We start from the raw sequence: 17,031 nt of genomic DNA, 5'->3' as shown, positions 1-17,031 counted from the left end.
TTCCCTCCCTCTCCCGTCCCCCCTCTCCTCTCCTCCTGCTTTTACTTAGCTTCCACTGCCTCAAATGCCACCAATACCCACTTGCTGACCGTCCCAGTCTCTCCCTGACTGGACCTCTGAACTCCTGGGTCCGGCCACTTCCGCCACTTTGCCTTTTACAAGCCTAATAGGCAACTCAGGCTTGATCTGGTCAAAATTCAATACGAATTTCTCTGCCCCAAACCCCCTTTTACTTGAGTTGTCCCCATCTCAGTTAACCAGCTTTTTACTATTCCCCCTCCATCCGTTCAGTTCTCTCTCATTCTCTCTCTCCCTCTGCCTCTCCTCACCAGCCAGGAACGGGTTAGTGCTTTACTTCCTGGAACCTGTGTTCTCCAAACCATCTATGTCCCATCTCTTCATCGAGCACCCCCCTCCATCCAAATAAATGTTCCACCCAGAATATCCTCGGTGTCATCCTTGGTCTCTCTCCACCCTCTCACGCCCACGAGCAACCTCTCAGCCAATCTGCGTGTTCCACCTTCAAAATGGATCCAGAACCTGACTGCTTCTCCCGTCCACTGATTCCACCCCAGTCCAGCACCGTCATCTCCCACCTGGACTACTGCAGCTGCTTTCTCACTTCATCTCTTGCCCCCAACAGTCTGTTCCCCAACCACAGCCAGAGGGACTCTCTCTCCTCACATGGTCTGAATGGCACTGCATGATGTCGTCTCAGGTTGCATCATGGGCCTCACCTCCCACATTCTCTCTTTGGTTCACTTGGCTGCAGGTGCCCAGGTCTCTTTGCCCTTCCTGAGGCTCCCAACCCCAGGGCCTTTGCACTGGCTGTTCTCTCCACCTGGAAACAATTTTTCCTGTCATATCTTCATGGCTGCCTCCCTTGTTTTATTCCAGTCTCTGCTCAAATGTCAATTACTAGGAGAGGACTCGGTATTTTGGAGTTAGTACCTGGGTGGGTAAGTGGGGGTGGGGACAAATGCAAGAGCTCTTTCGAAGGGAGAATGGACATGACCCAGGTAGAATCTCAAATCTGGGAAAAGTCACTCCCCTTGTCTGTGCTTCAGATTCCTCAATGGTAAAGAAAAAAAGAGGTTGGGAGAGCACAATAATGCCTGTCACACTGGGACCAGAACAAGGACAGGGGACAGAGACAGCCTTCTAATTATGGAATAAGTATTCATTGTTTAAATGACATTATCATTAAAGGAAAGGGAGGAATCCACGATGTTGCCAGGTTTTTGGCCTGGGGGACTTAATGTGTCACTCCAGAGTTTGGGTCACAGGAGGATTTTAGACCATAGCTCAATTCCCCCTCCCCCCACCATGACTTGTGGGGCAGGTGAGCACAAAGGGTTGGAGGTGTCCTCAGCCATCTATCTACCTGTGCTCCTGCCTCATTCATGGAAGGCTGGGCTCTCTAAGTGGAATGGACAAAGTTCTGCCTGGCCCCTGACTCTTAGCAACTGTGTGGTCTTGGGTAAGCCCCTTGCCCTCTCTGGGCCAACATCTCTTGTTCATGGCAAATGAACACAGCAAAAACGTCACAGAAATGGTTTAGTTTCTTGCAGACCTTGGAAAGCCCTTAGAATTTTAAAAATTACTTTCCTGAGCGTAAAAACAATGCATCTTGGGCAGGGATCAGAGTCTAACTACAAACCCCTCCAGGTGTTTTAAACAGGAAGGGATTTAATACAGGGAATCAGGTGCTTACAAAACCAGGGGAGTCTGGGGCAGCAGGCTCTAGGGATAATGCCCAGGATGGCTGCACAGAACCCACCTGCTTCCAGGGAACCTCTGGGCTCAAGAACGCCCAGTACTGGCTGTGACCCTGGGGTCACTTCTGCTGTCCATGTCTCTGGAGGGACTCTAACCGCTGGGACCTGTTCTACACCTAGAATCCAGCTGCGAGGGCATCTGGGAAATGTAGTTGCTGCCTCCAGCCCCTGCTGTAAGGAGGGTGGGTGGAGGTTGGCAAAGCCCACCCAGGGTTTGCCCCAGTGAAGTGGAGAAGATACATAAAAGCAGATTTAAGGAAGAAGATACAAATCTAGCATCATTCACCATCCGAGCGTAGTCCCTGGTAACCCTGGTGTACATCTTCCCAAATGCCTTTCTCTGCCTATGTGTTTATTTACATTTTTAAACTAGTCAGAGTCATGATCCTTTCCCCATTTAACAGTTCTCTGAGACAGACCATAAGTATTTCCCCAATCATTAAAAATTCCTCCCCTTCCCCCCAAAAAATATTCTCCCCAAAGCTGTTTTTTTCCTTAAATGGTGATGAAATATCCCATTGTGTAGACATCTCACTTATAAAAACCCATTTCCCATTGTCTATATTTGGACTGTTTCTGTTCCTAATCTTCCAAACAGCACATCAAGGCATCTATGTCCATATTTTGAATTCCTGTTTTTAAAAAAGTTTGGGAAAGCTGGAAAAAGGCTGAAGATGGAAAAAGCATCCCCTGGAATCCCCCGCCCAAGAGATTCTGGGCACAGAGTTAGCTCAATGAACCCCAGCATGGATGGGGGCAGATCCTGTTTGCTTTATTCCACAAAGGAGCAGAACATAAACACATTCCGGTTATTACACATGTTTCCGACCCCTGGGTTAGTGGCCGCAAAGGCCTCCCTCCCCTGAGTGGCCAGGCCCACCCCACGGCCATTACCACGCTTCCTTCCATTCTACACAGCGCTCTGACTGACCTGCCTCTGTATTATGCTTTTCCCCAAATTTCCGGCCATTTCCTTCAGGCATGTTCCCAAGAGTGCAATCAGTGGGTCAAAAGGTAAGAGCATGTGTGAGGAGTCTTTGGCACAGATTGCAAGTTTCCACACTTTTTTTTCCCCATTTTTGTTTTTCTCTAACATTACAATACACTCATCTAGGGCTTACTCTGTGCCAGGCCCCTGTCCTAAGCACTTCTGTGTGCAGAATCCACCCTTGGAATAACCCAATGAAGTAGGCACTATCATTATGTCTATTTTGCAGATGGGGACTCTGGGGCACAGAGAGGTGAAGTAACCTTCATGAGGTCACACAGCTAGTATGTAACAGAGCTGGGATTTGAAATCAAGACTCTAGCTCCCAAGTCCATGCTCTTAACCACAATTTAAGGCTGCTGCCTACAGATGGCCTCCATCCTTTAAATAACCAGCTCTAGCTCCCTCTGCAGTATAGATGCACTATCATTTATTCAGGCATCACTCAACTGGTGGGTAATTCACTTTTTTTAATACCACAATTGGGCAGATTCAGGTTTTGCGGTGTCTGAAGCTTTTACAATTTGGGGGACCCGCTACAGGAAAAAATAGTAAGTTACAAGTTTGAAAGGAGGTGTAGGACCTTGGAAAGGACCAGTGCAAGTAATTGACTTTGAACCTTAAGGCTCCATCAGCATCACGCTAAATCCCAATGTGCTTTTTCCCAATAATTATAAGCAAGATTTTCAAACAGTAAAGGCAAGCGAGTTTTTCTGGGAGCACCCATATGCACCAGCACCCAGACTCTACCGTTAACATTTCCCTGAACTTGTCCGTTCATCCCTTTTATTTTATGCATTTCAAAAAGAAGTTGCAGACATCAGGGCACCACTGCAGCTTGCAAATCTTTAACTAGAGTTCAGCATTTTAAATTTTTTTCTTTTAATGTAAAAATCAGAAGTGAAATGTAATTGACATGCAGGGAAACCCACAAACCTGTCTTTGCTGCTACCCCGTGTTTTTTGCACACAGGGGAACAGACGCATTTCCCCAGGACCTTAAACAGTGAGAACTTCCTGAGGACTCTGCCTAATGCCCCGGCTGGCAGAATCTGCCCTCGGGTAGCTGGGACCACTCCATCCCCCGGGTATCCCAGCATTTGACAGATGCTCTGCTGGCCATCTCTGGACATTAAGAGTTTCCTCCCTTTTTCCAGCAGCTTCCTTCAGACTCCCTTCCCAGGATGAAGTTACTGGGTCAAAGGCTGGGGCTTAAGGCTTTAGCAGACACTAAGTGGCTTCCATTTGCACCTCAACTTACCAACCTCTGCCCCCTCCCCTATACACACACGCACACTGCAGTTTTCTTGTCTGTACAACAGTCCTTTTTAACATGGGAGAGGGGGAGGAACAGCAGGAACAGTTCCTTAAATTGTGATGTGGGGGGAAGGAGGAGGCTCTGACGTTAGTCTCTCCCTTCAGCCATTTGTTTTATAAATTGCCTGCTCTATTTTTATAAACATCTTGTCCTGGAGCAACCTGCCTAAAGGCCATGATAAAAAATAGAGGAAGACTAACAGAAAACTAAAAGCAATGGACACTCCTGACAAGATACCATGCACAAAGTCAAAGGAAGAGCCTGGGAGAAATGTCTGTGACATGTATGACAGTCTTCAGATCCATAATAAATAAAGAGCTACTATAAACAAACAAGAAAACAGCCCAGGAGGAAAATGGTCCAAAGATTTGAACCAGCATGGAAGAAACCACCAGTGATCATATGAAAAGGTGCTCAACCTTACTGGTAACCATGCACGATTAAATAAAAATAGTGAGACCACACCGTAGTAAAGCTATGAGCAAACAAGGTGGGGGCTCCTATAAGCAGAGAGCATTTTGGCTGGATCCAAATGACCTTTTAGATACACTTTCCCTGTAGCCCAGAGATTCACTTGCAGGTACTTGTCCTACAGACACATGTGAAATGGCACAGGTACACAGGTATCCCCTCCAGCTTCACCAGGAGCAATATGGGCCTGGGTGAGTGGAATCACAGCAGGGTCGTACAGCGGAATTCTCTGCAGCTGTGAAAAAGAATGAGGACGCACCCTACACAGACATAAATTTCCCAGCATGCACTAAATGGCAAGTTACAGAACCACATATGGTATGATCCTATCCGAGACACAGAAAAATTAAAACACTTCTATTTTCCACTGTATACGTATGTAATTTAACAGACTCACACGTGGAACATGACGGAACACTTCAGAGCAAACTGCAGGGCCGGCTACCTCTGCAGAGGATTAGAATGGAGGGCAGGGCTTCCCTGGTGGCACAGTGGTTAAGAATCCACCTGCCCATGCAGGGGACATGGGTTCGAGCCCTGGTCCGGGACGATCCCACATGCCGCGGAGCTACTAAGCCCATGCGCCACAACTACTGAGCCTGCGCGCCACAACTACCGAAGCTCACGCGCCTAGAGCTTGTGCTCTGCAACAAAGAGCAGCCCCTGCTCAACGCAACTAGATAAAGCCCACGCGCATCAATGAAGACCCAACGCAGCCAAAAATAAATAAATACATATTAGAAAACAAAACAAAAACCCAAACACACCTCTCCCCTCTCTGCCCTGGGTCTCTCCTTCCTCCTGTAACACTGAGGGAATTACTTCTTCAGGAGCCTCAGTTTCCCCTTCTATAAAAAGAGGGGGTGGGGAAAAAAAGGAGGGCAAAGGTCAAGGGTGATGGTCATGTTTCTTTGGTATGTGTATGAACCGTATCAATGACTTACAGTGAGACCACAGTCCTTTATTACCTATAGAATAAGTGTTTTTAAAAGTCCTTTATAGTGTGTGGGGGGGAGGATCAACCTCTTCATGGACTTCAGTTTCCTCACCTTTAAAAAGGGGACAGGGACGGGGATTTCCCTGGCGGCCCAGTGGTTAAGACTCTGCCCTTCCACTGCAGAGGGCCCAGGTTCAATCCCCGGTCAGGTAACAGATGCCACATGCCAAAGAAAAAGGGGGCGGGGCGGGGATAGGTAATTCCTGCCCTCTTAAACTGGCTGTTGAGGGCTTGATGAGAAAGGATAGGCGGGCAGCAAACGTCAGCTGCTGCTCTGAACAATGTGACACGCCTGCAGTCAAGGTGCCTGCGGTCAAGGTCCGCCTCCCCGTCACTGCAGTGCCATGAGCCACCTCTCCCCACCAGAAGCCCAAGTGCAGCCCTCCCCTCTCCCACACCCAGCAGCACACGCCTGTCTCCTCTGCCTGCTTCTGTAAGACGCTGCTCACTCCCGGGGTGGCGGCCCCTGCCTCTGCTGGACAGGCCCTCTGCCACGCCCTGGCTTCCCACCAGCCTTCGGTGGAGACGAAGGCCCTGGTACCCACATCCCTGTGTGCTACAGGGGGACAGGCAGAGCTGCCCCCAGGAGGGAGACAAGTCACACGCGAGGCCTGAGGTGTTGGTCAGAAGGTGCTTTATTGAAGGCCGGGGGCTCCAACATCTTGCGGCAGCTACAACCTGGGGACAGAGGGGAGGCTAAGGGTGGACGGCGGTTGGGGGGGCCCACATCCTCATCCACGTGACACCCCCTCTTCCGGTTTGGGCCCTTCCATTTCCCCTCGGGGACCCTCCCTGGCCCGACTCTGGGGTCAGGTGGCTCTGGCAGGCTGACCCTGTCCTGGGCCTGGCCAAGGGAGCATCGCTCCATCACTGGCCACAGCGACTGGGTCTGGGAGGGGCCCCGGGACCGCTGGAGACCACTGGGGAGAAGGGGAGCGCCACTCACTGGATCTCGCGGAACGCCCGCTTCTCCACCAGCTTCACTTTGTACTTGCGCTTGAACCTGGGGGAGGGAGAAGAGAGCAGTCGGCGACCTCAAGCCCATCCAGCGCCCATCCGGCGCGGGAAGGTTCCCGATGCCCGCCCTGCATGGCAGGCCCTGGCCCTCACTTGGCTCGCTCCCGAGGCTCGATCATGTTTCTCCTCTGGAAGCTCTTGAACCGGTCACGGAGGATGTTGCCCTCAGGCTGCGAGACACGGACAGGGAGGCCTCAGCGGGTGCCAGGCAGAAACCCCAGGGCCCTGACCATTCCACAGGGTCCAGTGGAGGTGGGGAGTCAGCCCTGCAGTACCCCCTTTAGCCAAGGCCCCGAGTCTGGCCTCACGTACACCAGGAGCTCAGCCTGGCCCTGAGCTCATGGGGTGATAGGTACTGGCCCATGGGCTGGCCCTGAGCTGGGCTTGGAAGAAGCAACACGAAGGAGGCTGGAGAAGGGGGAATGGGCATGGCCGGCAGGGGAGCGCAGGGGCAAAGGTGGGGTCAGAAGAAGGGTGCACGGTCGGCCCACTGCAAGTACAGCTGGCTGGAGCCCCAAGGTGCGCCAGACCACACAGGGTCCGTGGCTGTGTGAGGAGTTGGGCTTCCTCCCGGGGGCACTGGGGAGCCACAGCAGACTCCGAGTGGGGGAGGAACGGGTCTATTTTGAGCTTTAGGAAGACCCCTCTGGGACTGAAGACGCTGAGAGTGGGGCCCGGAGACCAGGGGCTACAATGGGACCTAGCCAGGAGGAACGGTGTTCTGAGGGCCCCAGGCTCCAACTATCCATCACTCGGCCCCTCACCCCCGGGGGACCCTGTGCCCTCAGCCCCCAGGCATCAGCCCAACCAGCCCAGCCTGGGGGCAGCCATGATGTCGCCCATAGTCCCTGGTGGACACGGGGAGCAAGGATGGGTATCATCACCAGGCACGGGCGTCTCCCCTACAGTCCCCCAGCCCCCCTGGCCAGACAAGTACCTTCAGGGTCCTGAGTGAGTCCGACAGCTCCGAGCTGAGCTGCACATCAATGTCGGGGTCCTGATACCTGGGGAATGCGGGGCGTCCGGTGCGGGGTGGGGGGGGGAGGTCAGCCTGGCCCAGGACACAGGGCCAAAGACCCCTCTTGGGAACAAGAGGCCGGGCAGTGGGGTTGAGAACACGGAATTCTGGGGGAAAGAAATGGTCTCCCAGGAGAGGCCCAGGCTGAGCAAAGATAGGAAGGCGCCAGATGGGGGATTTGGGCCCCTCCCAGCCTCCCAGGGAGCCCCCAGCCCGGGCCTCACTTGAGCCGCCCCAACCGGCGAGGTCTGTCCGCCTCTGCCAGCCGCTGAGCCCGCCGCCGTTCCCGCCGTCGAGCCAGCTCCGCCAGCCGCTGTGCCACCTGCGCCTTGATCCCGCGCAGCCTGAAGACCTCCTGGCGCCGAAGCCGGGCGGCCCGCACGGCAGCCTGCTGCACCCTCTGCGGGGACGGGCGAGGTCAGGGGCCAGGCCGAGCACCACCAGGCCCCGGGGGGCTTTTCCTCCACCTGCTCCCAGGTTACAGCAGCTGTTTCTCCACAGTGCTTTTCTTTTTTAAAGAAATTTGCTTTTTGGCTGCATTGGGTCTTCATTGCTATGCGTGGGCTTTCTCTAGTTACGGCGAGTGGGGGGCTACTCTTCACTGCAGTGTGCGGGCTTCTCGTTGCGGTGGCTTCTCTTGCTGCAGAGCATGGGCTCAAGGCACGTGGGCTTCATTAGTTGGGGCATGCAGGCTCAGTAGTTGTGGCTCACGGGCTTAGTTGCTCCGTGGCATGTGGGATCTTCCCGGACCAGGGCTCGAACCCGTGTCCCCTGCACTGGCAGGCGGATTCTTAACCACTGCACCACCAGGGAAGCCCAGTGCTTGTTTTGTGAACCGACCTTCCTTATCCGTTTTTCTCTGTCTGGGGTTCATAAACCCTCCCTACCCCCCACCCCCGAACACCTTCACCAGGGCAGCATTCCCCGCTGCCTCCTCTGAGCCCAGAGAGGCATCTGGAGGATGCCAGGAACTAGGTCTCAGCGGACAAAGGAGCTTCAAGGATCCCAAACAGCCCCAAAAAAGCAGGCTGCAGGCAGGAGAAACCAGGTTGTGGGATTGGGCAGAGCAGACTGGAGCCCACGGTGCTCACCAGCATCCGGGCAGCCTTCTCCCGCCGCCGCCGCTGCTCCGTCTTCTTCTCTGCGGAGGCCGGGCGGACGGCTGTGGGCGAGGCTTCTGCTCCCGTGGCCCGGTCTCCTCCAGCCTCGGGCCCCTCGTCCTGGCCCTCGCCCGGCTCCCCTTCCCCATCCGACTCCTCCAGCAGTCCCTGGCACATCTCCTGGAACGCAGACTCCTGGGGAGAGGGGGCGGGTCAGGCGCAAGGCAGGGAGCGCGCGGGGAGGGCGGGCAAGTGGGCCCGGGCTCACCTGGGTGGCGGCCTGCTCCGAGGCCGGCGGGGCCAGCTGCCGCTCCAGCTTCTCTGCTGCCTTCTGCCGCTGCAGCTCCACCTCGTGGGCCGCCCGGAGCAGGGTCTGGGAGGGGGCGGGGGTGCAGGTGAGGACCCAGGCCCAGGAGGCCTCTCCTGGGAGTCACAGACCCGGCCCTCTTACCTCCCACCTGCACCTCCACCCCAGGGCTCAGCCCACCCCCCTCGACAGCCCAGGCGCCCCTCCTCTCCCTGGCCTCCCTGCACCGGCCAAAGGGGGCTTCTAATCCCTAACCTCACGTCTGCTCTAACCGTCCTCTTAAAGGACAGTCTGGTCTCTACACACTGGAGGTTCCACTTCTACGAAGTGCCCTGAACAGGCACATGCACACAGACAGGAAGAAGCGGTGGCTGCCCGAGACCAGGGAAAATGGGGAACTGGCGGGTGACGGCTGATGGGCATTAGCCTTCTTTCTGGGGTGATGAAAATGTTCTAAAATTGACTGTAGCGATGGCTGCACAGCTCTGCATATGCTAAACACCACTGAACTGTGTCCTGTACGTAGGTGAATCACATGCGTGGAAATTATATCCTGATAAGGCGATTATGGTAAAAAAGAAAGAAAAAGAAAAAACAACATCTCCCCGTGAGCGGCAGCCTCCCCTGCCTGTGGCCGGCGAGGCGCTGTTTGCTCCCGCGGACGCTGTTCCCGGGGGAGGGACATGGCCCCGCCCTGGGTCAGCTAAGAGTCTGTCTCACGGGGAACAACGCTGAACAGCATTCACAGGAGCACCTGCGTCTACTCAGCGACCTTGATTTCTCTCCAGGAACCTGAGCTCCCAGAGGGCGGGGGTTTGTCCCCTCTCTGTTCGTGACATCTGTACCCGACAGACGTCTGTGAGGTAAGCACTGACTCTCGCCACCAGCTTTTGCTGTTGCTAAACTACCTTCACCCTTGCACAAAGCTTACTCGGTCACACGTTTTGTTGCCACCAGTTGAAAGCCTTTTGCATTTATGTCCCACAGTTCCTGAAAGGTGCCGCGGTCTCGCCCACCTCTGGGCCTTTGCACGTGCTGCTCCCTCCGACTGCAACACCCCCCTTCCTTCCTCTCTTACCATAACAAACTGCCCCCAGTCTCAGCTCTGATGCCCCATTCTCCAGCCAAGCCCTCCCTGACTCCCAAGGTTGGGTCTGATGCCCCCCGCTCCCCCGCATGCCCTTCCATCCCAGCCCTGCCCACTCTGGGTCATCACTGTCCGGGAACAGGTCTGTCTCCCTGACTGGACCACGAGCCCTGGGAGGGCATGCCAACCAAGTGGCCAAGCACCGAGTGAGAGGCCTGGCGGGGCAGCGTACCTGGTGGTCCTCAAAGGATGGGTTGTAGGAAGCTCCCGCAGGCGTCACCTCCACGGCAGGCGCCTTGGAGGGCTTGGTGTGGAGATGCTGCGGCCGCTGGAGGAGGACAAGACGAAGGCAGGGTAAGGCCCGGGAGTGCCATGACTCCAGCTCCTACAAGTGCTGGGACCCTGGGCCCGGGAGGCGGCAGAGGCCTGCGCACGGCCTTCAAGCTAGGAGGTGCCTGCGGCATCTGTAACGATGGACAGCTGGTACCGCGGGCGCAGCAACCCCAGGACAAGCACGCAGGGACTCCGCTTGTCTTTCCTGAGTAGGGTCCCTGTCGCCAGAGCGGTGGGGAGGGGTGAGACTTGCAAAACCGTAAGGTATGGTCATCAGGCCATCGCTGAGATGGGCAGCTGTGCTCGGCAGAGGGCATGAGGTTCTGTGTCTCCCAGCGCAGGACACCGCAGACAAGGGCTAACACACACTCAGAGTGTAGCCCTGCGCCCCCGGGAACTTGGCAGAAACGCAGGGCCACGTGCTCACCTGAAACCTGCTAACCAGAACCTGCACTTTAACAAACCCCCAGGGGACCCGAGTGCACGCTCAGCTCTGAGCGGCATCTCCCCGTCTGGACTTGCCGCTTCCCTGCCCCGCTGGCCTCCACCCCAGCAAAGGCCCCCCGTCTACAGCAGAAGGCTGGGGGTCGCCCCTGACGCCCCCTGCCCCGCCCCACAGCCAACTGCCCGCCAGGCTGGGTGCTTCTGCCCGAGGACTTGCCTTGGGTCACCCCCTTCACCCCCGTGCTGGGGCGCCCGCCCCCACCTGTCCCACCTCCTCAGAGCATCGCACAACCCCACCGCTCCCGTGTGCAAAAGCACTTAGGATAAAAGCCCATAGCCCAAAGTGGGATCCCGCAGCCTTCTCCCACCCGGACCAGCGGGCCTCCGCACCCTACAGCCCCGCCCTCGCTGGAGACTCTGCCCTCCCGTCTCTGCAGGCTCGCTCGCTACACCAGGTCTCTGGCCCCTTAGTACCATCTTACTGTCCAGTGAAGGTTTCCCTCATCTCCCTGAAGCATGTCCCACCGACCTGCCACCACTCTGCTCTGTGCCCTGGAGGCGGCACTGCCTGCCTGGCTCCAGCAAGGGGGGCTCCCGGTCACAGGACGGTCGGGCTCTGACGCTGAGGCTCTACGGCCTCACCGCTCCCCAGCCCCGCGCTCTGACCCCTATCACCCAGGACGCCCTTCTGACGAATTCTCACCTTCACACCTTTCTTCTTGGTCTGCTCCAGGAAAAAAGGGTCCTGGTGCTCCAAGGGCCGGTCCAGAGGGTCTGCGGAGGCAGCGAGGGGCAGTTGCTGGGGGAACGTCGGGGCCCTGAGGGGCTCCCTCCCAGCCCTCCTCCCTTAAGATGGCACCGAAGCACTGACTGGAAGACGGCCCGGGAAGGACTGACTCTCAGACCCCAAAGGGCTTCGAATGCCAGGCAAGAGAGCATGTGGACGGGGTCCAGAAAGCAGAGGAGACCACAGGCGGAAGGGCAGGAGGCGGCCCACTGGGAAAAGGGGAGCGCGAGCAGGAAAACGGTGCCACTTCAAGACACCTGACTCTGTCGAAGACCCTCAAAGCGACCCCCGCAGGGCGCCCCCCTTAGACACGGCGCACAGCAGCAGGGACACTCACTGTCTTTGACCCAAAGGTCGTAAAAGGGCCGCTCAGCCATGTCCTGCGGCCCGGGCTTGGCTCTGGCCGCGGGAGGGTGGAGGAGCCGGGCCTGAGCCCTGCGCACCTCCCGGGGCCATTCGCCTCGCTCTGCCAGCCTCTCCCACAGCTGCTCCTTGCGCTTGAGCTTCCTGGCATTGGGGACCTGGTGGGCGCGGACGCTGGGCCGGGGAAAAGCAGCACAGGCGCAGCAGGTGAGGCGGGCTCCCCCTGCCCCCGCCACGCATCCCAGCACCTCCTCCCTCCACAGGGGGCCTCCTCACTCAAACCAGCAGCTTCAGAGACCATCTCCCCATGTCTGCCCCCAGCCCAGGCCTCTCTCCTGAGCCCCAGACCTGACAACACATCAGCCCCTGGGGCCCTTGCCCTGGAGGTCTCCCAGGGACCTCACACACCATTTCACAACCAACCTCAGCGTCGCTCCACTGTCCGTCCCGTCAGCCATCCACGCCCCACCCCCACTTCAGGGGTCAGTCACCAAGCCCTGCCTGACCCATCCCCTGGCCGTGGTTGCCCACCCAGCCCTCCCTTCCATCCCCAGAGCCCTCGGCCACGTCCAGGCCCATCCTTGCCTGCCCAGCCACAGCACTCTGGCCCCAGCCTCACCGCCTCCAATCCGCTCTCCAAAGCGCAAATCCGACCCCATCCTCCCCTCCAGTGCCCTTCACCCATCACCCTCCCTCCCCAAAATCCTTTAGAACGGCATGAGGCCAGAACCAGAGGAGAAGGAGGGTCTTGTGGGGGTGGGACACTTACTCTTTGGGTGCAGGGACCTTGGATGTGTTCTCTAGGATGAGGTCGATCCGAAGGGGTTTCTTGAGAAGCAGCGACCTCTTCTGACCTTTGGTTCTCTTCTTGTTCGGCTCTGGGGGTGGGAGAAAGGAAAGAATTAAGGCCTCAGGCGTCCTCACTACCCAAGACCAACTTCCCACTCCCCTCATTCCGGCTCCCCTGGAGACCTGCATCCCAGTACAGACCTGGAGGGCCCAGGCTGACCCCAGGCTCCCACCTGAGGAAAGAGGCCCCCCCAAGGGCAGGGCCCAGGGTGCCCAAGCTGTGACTCCCCACACCACACCCATTTCCTAGGCCAGCTGGAGGCAGCCCTGTGCTGGGGACACAGAGGAGTCAGACCCACAGCCCTGCAGACAAGGGGCTTCCAGAGGCAACAGGGAAGAGGCCACAGAACCATTAACACTAACAAGGAAGAAAGCAGGTGGTCAGGTGACATGAGGCCCAGGGAGCTGGACTCAGGACCTAATACGGCCGATTCTTAGCACAACAGAATTTTCTGCTTTTACTTCTAAAGCCTAATAGTAAAAAGGACTCTAGAACAAAACATACTAGGATGGAATCCACATCCTTCCATTCGCTAAGGGACCTCATGAAAGTGACTTTCCTCCTCTGTGTTGCCAAAATGAGGTTTAATGCCTACCTCACAGGATCAGGCGGAGGTGTATTGGGTTGACCAAAAACGTCGTTCAGCGTTTGCCATAACATCTTATGGAAAAACCTAAACCAACTTTTTGGCCAACCCAATAATTGCAGCTGACCATTGAACAACATGGGTTTGAACTGCTAGAGTCCACTTATATCAGGATTTGTTTCAATAGCAAATACTACAGGAACACACGATCTGCAGTTAGTTGAATCCACAGATGTGGAACCAAAGTACAGAGGGCCGACTACAAATTACACGTGGATTTTCGACTCCATGGAATGTCAGTGCCCCTGAGCCCTGCACTGTTCAAGGGTCCATTGTATCTCGATTCCACAGCGATCATCCGTGAAAGCCTGCAATCGCTGTTATCCTTCCACTTTTTTTTTTTAATCTAAAGCAGAATCTGTAACTACTTCCTCTCCTGTTCACCAGGACAGTTCCCTGCCTTACCCTTCTGTTCACAGAGCAGATCTCCTCACTCCTGTGAAAGTCGACCTCTTTAACACCCCTTCCTTACCTGCTCACTCAAAGACCGCTCTCCCCCAAGAGGTCCTTTCATTTCCCTTAGACCAGATCCCTTGCCTGATCTCATACATGCTCATAAAGGCCATCCTGTTACAGCAGCCTGACGTTTTGCTCATTAAAATTATCGGCTTTCCCGTTAAAACGGGCCCCTTAGCTTTTCTACCCCTCCTTAAAACAAGTCGCTTATTGTTCACTTGTTTTTCCAGGTATTGACAGTAAACCTTATTACTCACTGAAGCAAACCCTAACTTGCTTCTCCTCCACTTGTTTTAGAAGGTCCCGACCCTGCATTTTGGCAAATTAAAGCAAGCGGGTCAAGAGGAGTCTCTTATTCAAGTCGGTCCTTTTGTTCTCATTAAAGAACAAACATCTTATTGAGTAAAACAGGTGTGATTCCTTACAGCAAGTCCCTGACTTGGTTTTCTGCAAATTAACAGAGACCTCCTGATTTATGATTATCTACTCAACAAGGCAGATCCCGACTGGATTCTCTGGCCACTGAGACCTCTCTGAAACCTCAGAAAAAAAAATGAGTTCTTTAGGTTAGTCCCTAACTTGCTTTCTGTTCATTCCAGGTCCTCCTGTTTATATAGTAAATAACTTCTTTTTTGCAGGTGTTTTCCACCCAAGCCACGTCATTAACACAGATCCTTTTAGAGGCTCAGGGAGCCTCAATAAGGACTAATCATCACCATACACCCGCCACAAAAACCCTTTCTCACCTTCATTCTTGGAGCCAGTGTCCACGAAGAAGAGTTTTTCATCGGGGGCCTCTGATATCAAGCCACTGAAAAATAGAAATTCAGAATGTCAGCCATACATGCTGGGGAGAGGGGCACGAAGCTGCGGAAGGTGCAGGTTTAACCTCTCCGGGCCCAGCTTTCCTGTTATGCTCATTCACGTACGATCTTCCCGCCTGGGACCCTCCAGGCCAGAGCCCCTCCCTCCAGTTTGCAAAATTTACTACCTAAAACGCACTAAACTAGGCTGGGTGCATGGTAAGTACTGATACCAGAAAAGTGTGGTTTACCTGGATTCTAATTTAACTGGGCGTCTTGTACCCGGTGACCCTATCAAGTCCCCCAGGCTGTCACCCGGAGTTCCCAGTCCATCCCTCGGCTTCCCCAGCGGTGCCGGACAGGAGCTCCCAGGCCCCCGGGAGTCCCCCCAGGCAGCTCGGCCTCGCACCCCGCCACACAGAACGTGGCCCACCTGTCCGCAGTCCCGCCCCACTCACCCGCTTGTGCGCTCCTGCAGCCGCACGTCCTCCAGGAACTGATCGACCTCCAATCCCAGCGGCTCCTGAGCGAGCCGCCGCCAACCCCGCTTCTTATTTCTTGGGCCTCGCCGCCGCCGCCTCAGGGCCGGGTCCACCGAAGTGGGCCGCAGCCCCAGGAAGCCGGAATCGGCCTGGCTTTTCGAGCACTGCCGGGCCCCACCACCGCTTCCCACCGCCATCTTGTTAAAGGAAGAACTTGGTCTCTGGCGTCCGGAAATGAGGTTTGGCGCATGCGCATGCCGAAATCCCGCCCCCTCCCTGACCTACTTCCGGCGGCCGCCATCTTGGTAGGGCGGCTGGAGCCGCAAAGGGGCGGGGAAGCTACTATCTTGGTAAAGGATAAATGGCTCCTCCCTCTTCTGCAGATTCCGGTCCGCCCTACGTTTGGAGCTCTAGCCCTAGGCGAAATACCTTTCCCGACCGCCTAGGAATACTTTTTAAATCTGAGTATCATTTTTAAGTTGTTGAATTTTTAAAAAATCTAACTTTCTTAAAAAAGAAAAGTTATACCCGTCAGTGTCAGATTCGGCACACGAGACTTTCCAATCTCAGAACGTTTGACCTGTCAATGTTCCAAACCTAGAATCTTGGAAATCAGAGAGTTTTCGGAATGTCGAGGTTGGGAGCACAGAACATTTACGTGCGAGAAATGTTAGAAACATACATTATTAGAACCCTAGAAGCACAGGCTCAGAATCATTAATCTTCGGTAAGTTACATAGTTGTGCCTCAGTTGCTTCATCCGTAAAATGGGGGCGATAATGGTTCATCTGCCTCATAGGTTATTCTGGAGATTAAACAAGGTAATATATACAAAACCCTTAAGATTGTGCCGGGATCTAAATGTTAACTATTGTTATTACCTCGTCCCCTGAGACTTTATCTTAGAATCAATTAATCTATGCTGTTTACAAGTAAGGAAGGGAGCTCAGATGCCCTTGGGCCCTGGCAACCATCCGTAGGGATCCAGAGCCTCATAAGGCCGTTCTCCACTCGAAAAGGAAAAAGGCACAGATAAGGAAGGCGCCACGCGGGGGTTCACACAGCGGAACTCGGCCTGGGGAAGGTGACAGGCCCGGGATTTGGCCCTGAAGAACTGATCACCAACCAACTGGGGCAGGGGTTTCAGCGACCGGCCAGCCTAGCTGTCGTGTGTCCACGAGGGGGCGCCGGGAGCCGCGCCACCGGGCGCGCGTGGGCGGGGAGGGCGCGAGGCCAGCGTGTCCCGGGGGCCGTGGGTGTGGCCTTGGCTGTGAGTCGGCGGGACCACGAGCGGGGTTCCCCCTGGGCGTGAGGGAGCGCGTGCGCACACTTTGGTGGTCCTGATGGGCAGCATCACCTCCTCCCCCTCCGGGAGCCTGCTTGTCCTCGGTGTTAACGTGTCAGGAGCTGTGTACCCAGGTTGTGTGGGTGGACGTCGGCGGGCAGGGAGGAGGACGGGGGCACCTTGTAACCAAGTTGGCACACACACACATACACACAACCCCACGGCCCAGGGCTTGGTTCCCAGGCCCCCGCGGCAGGAGGTTTGAGGGAGGGATGTCCCAGAGGGAGGGCCTCAGAGTAACTTTTCTTCGGAAAATATGTCGGTCTGGTCCCCAGCCCAGGCCTGAGTCATCAGGCTCCCGCAGCATTGAGTCACGGCCTCCACCTCTGCCCCTGAGAGCTTGGAGGGTACCCCCCTGAAGTTCTGCCCAGGGCTCTCCTTGCCCAGGGTGTTTGGGGGGGAGAGCGACCCCCACCTCTAACCCATCCCAAGACAGCCTGAC

The 17,031-nt window shown here is 55.7% G+C and overlaps 1 protein-coding gene across 1 annotated transcript; it reads right to left on the bottom strand.

Annotated features, from left to right (window-relative positions):
* Nucleotides 1-6,493: 6,493 nt before the first annotated feature.
* On the bottom strand, nucleotides 6,494-15,560 carry NOP53 (NOP53 ribosome biogenesis factor; the record flags this gene model as incomplete). The annotated part of the gene is given in 13 exon segments (XM_082608055.1): nucleotides 6,494-6,554; nucleotides 6,662-6,738; nucleotides 7,506-7,572; nucleotides 7,811-7,986; nucleotides 8,678-8,881; nucleotides 8,955-9,059; nucleotides 10,313-10,408; nucleotides 11,561-11,631; nucleotides 11,982-12,181; nucleotides 12,777-12,885; nucleotides 14,706-14,770; nucleotides 15,221-15,524; nucleotides 15,527-15,560. Coding segments are annotated over 13 exon segments (1,554 nt in total). The 5' UTR covers nucleotides 15,546-15,560.
* Nucleotides 15,561-17,031: the final 1,471 nt, after the last annotated feature.

Source organism: Mesoplodon mirus (genome assembly GCF_964341445.2).
Source record: "Mesoplodon mirus genome assembly, chromosome: 19".
Classification (NCBI taxonomy): domain Eukaryota; kingdom Metazoa; phylum Chordata; class Mammalia; order Artiodactyla; family Ziphiidae; genus Mesoplodon; species Mesoplodon mirus.
This window is presented reverse-complemented; position numbering and strand designations above follow the sequence as displayed.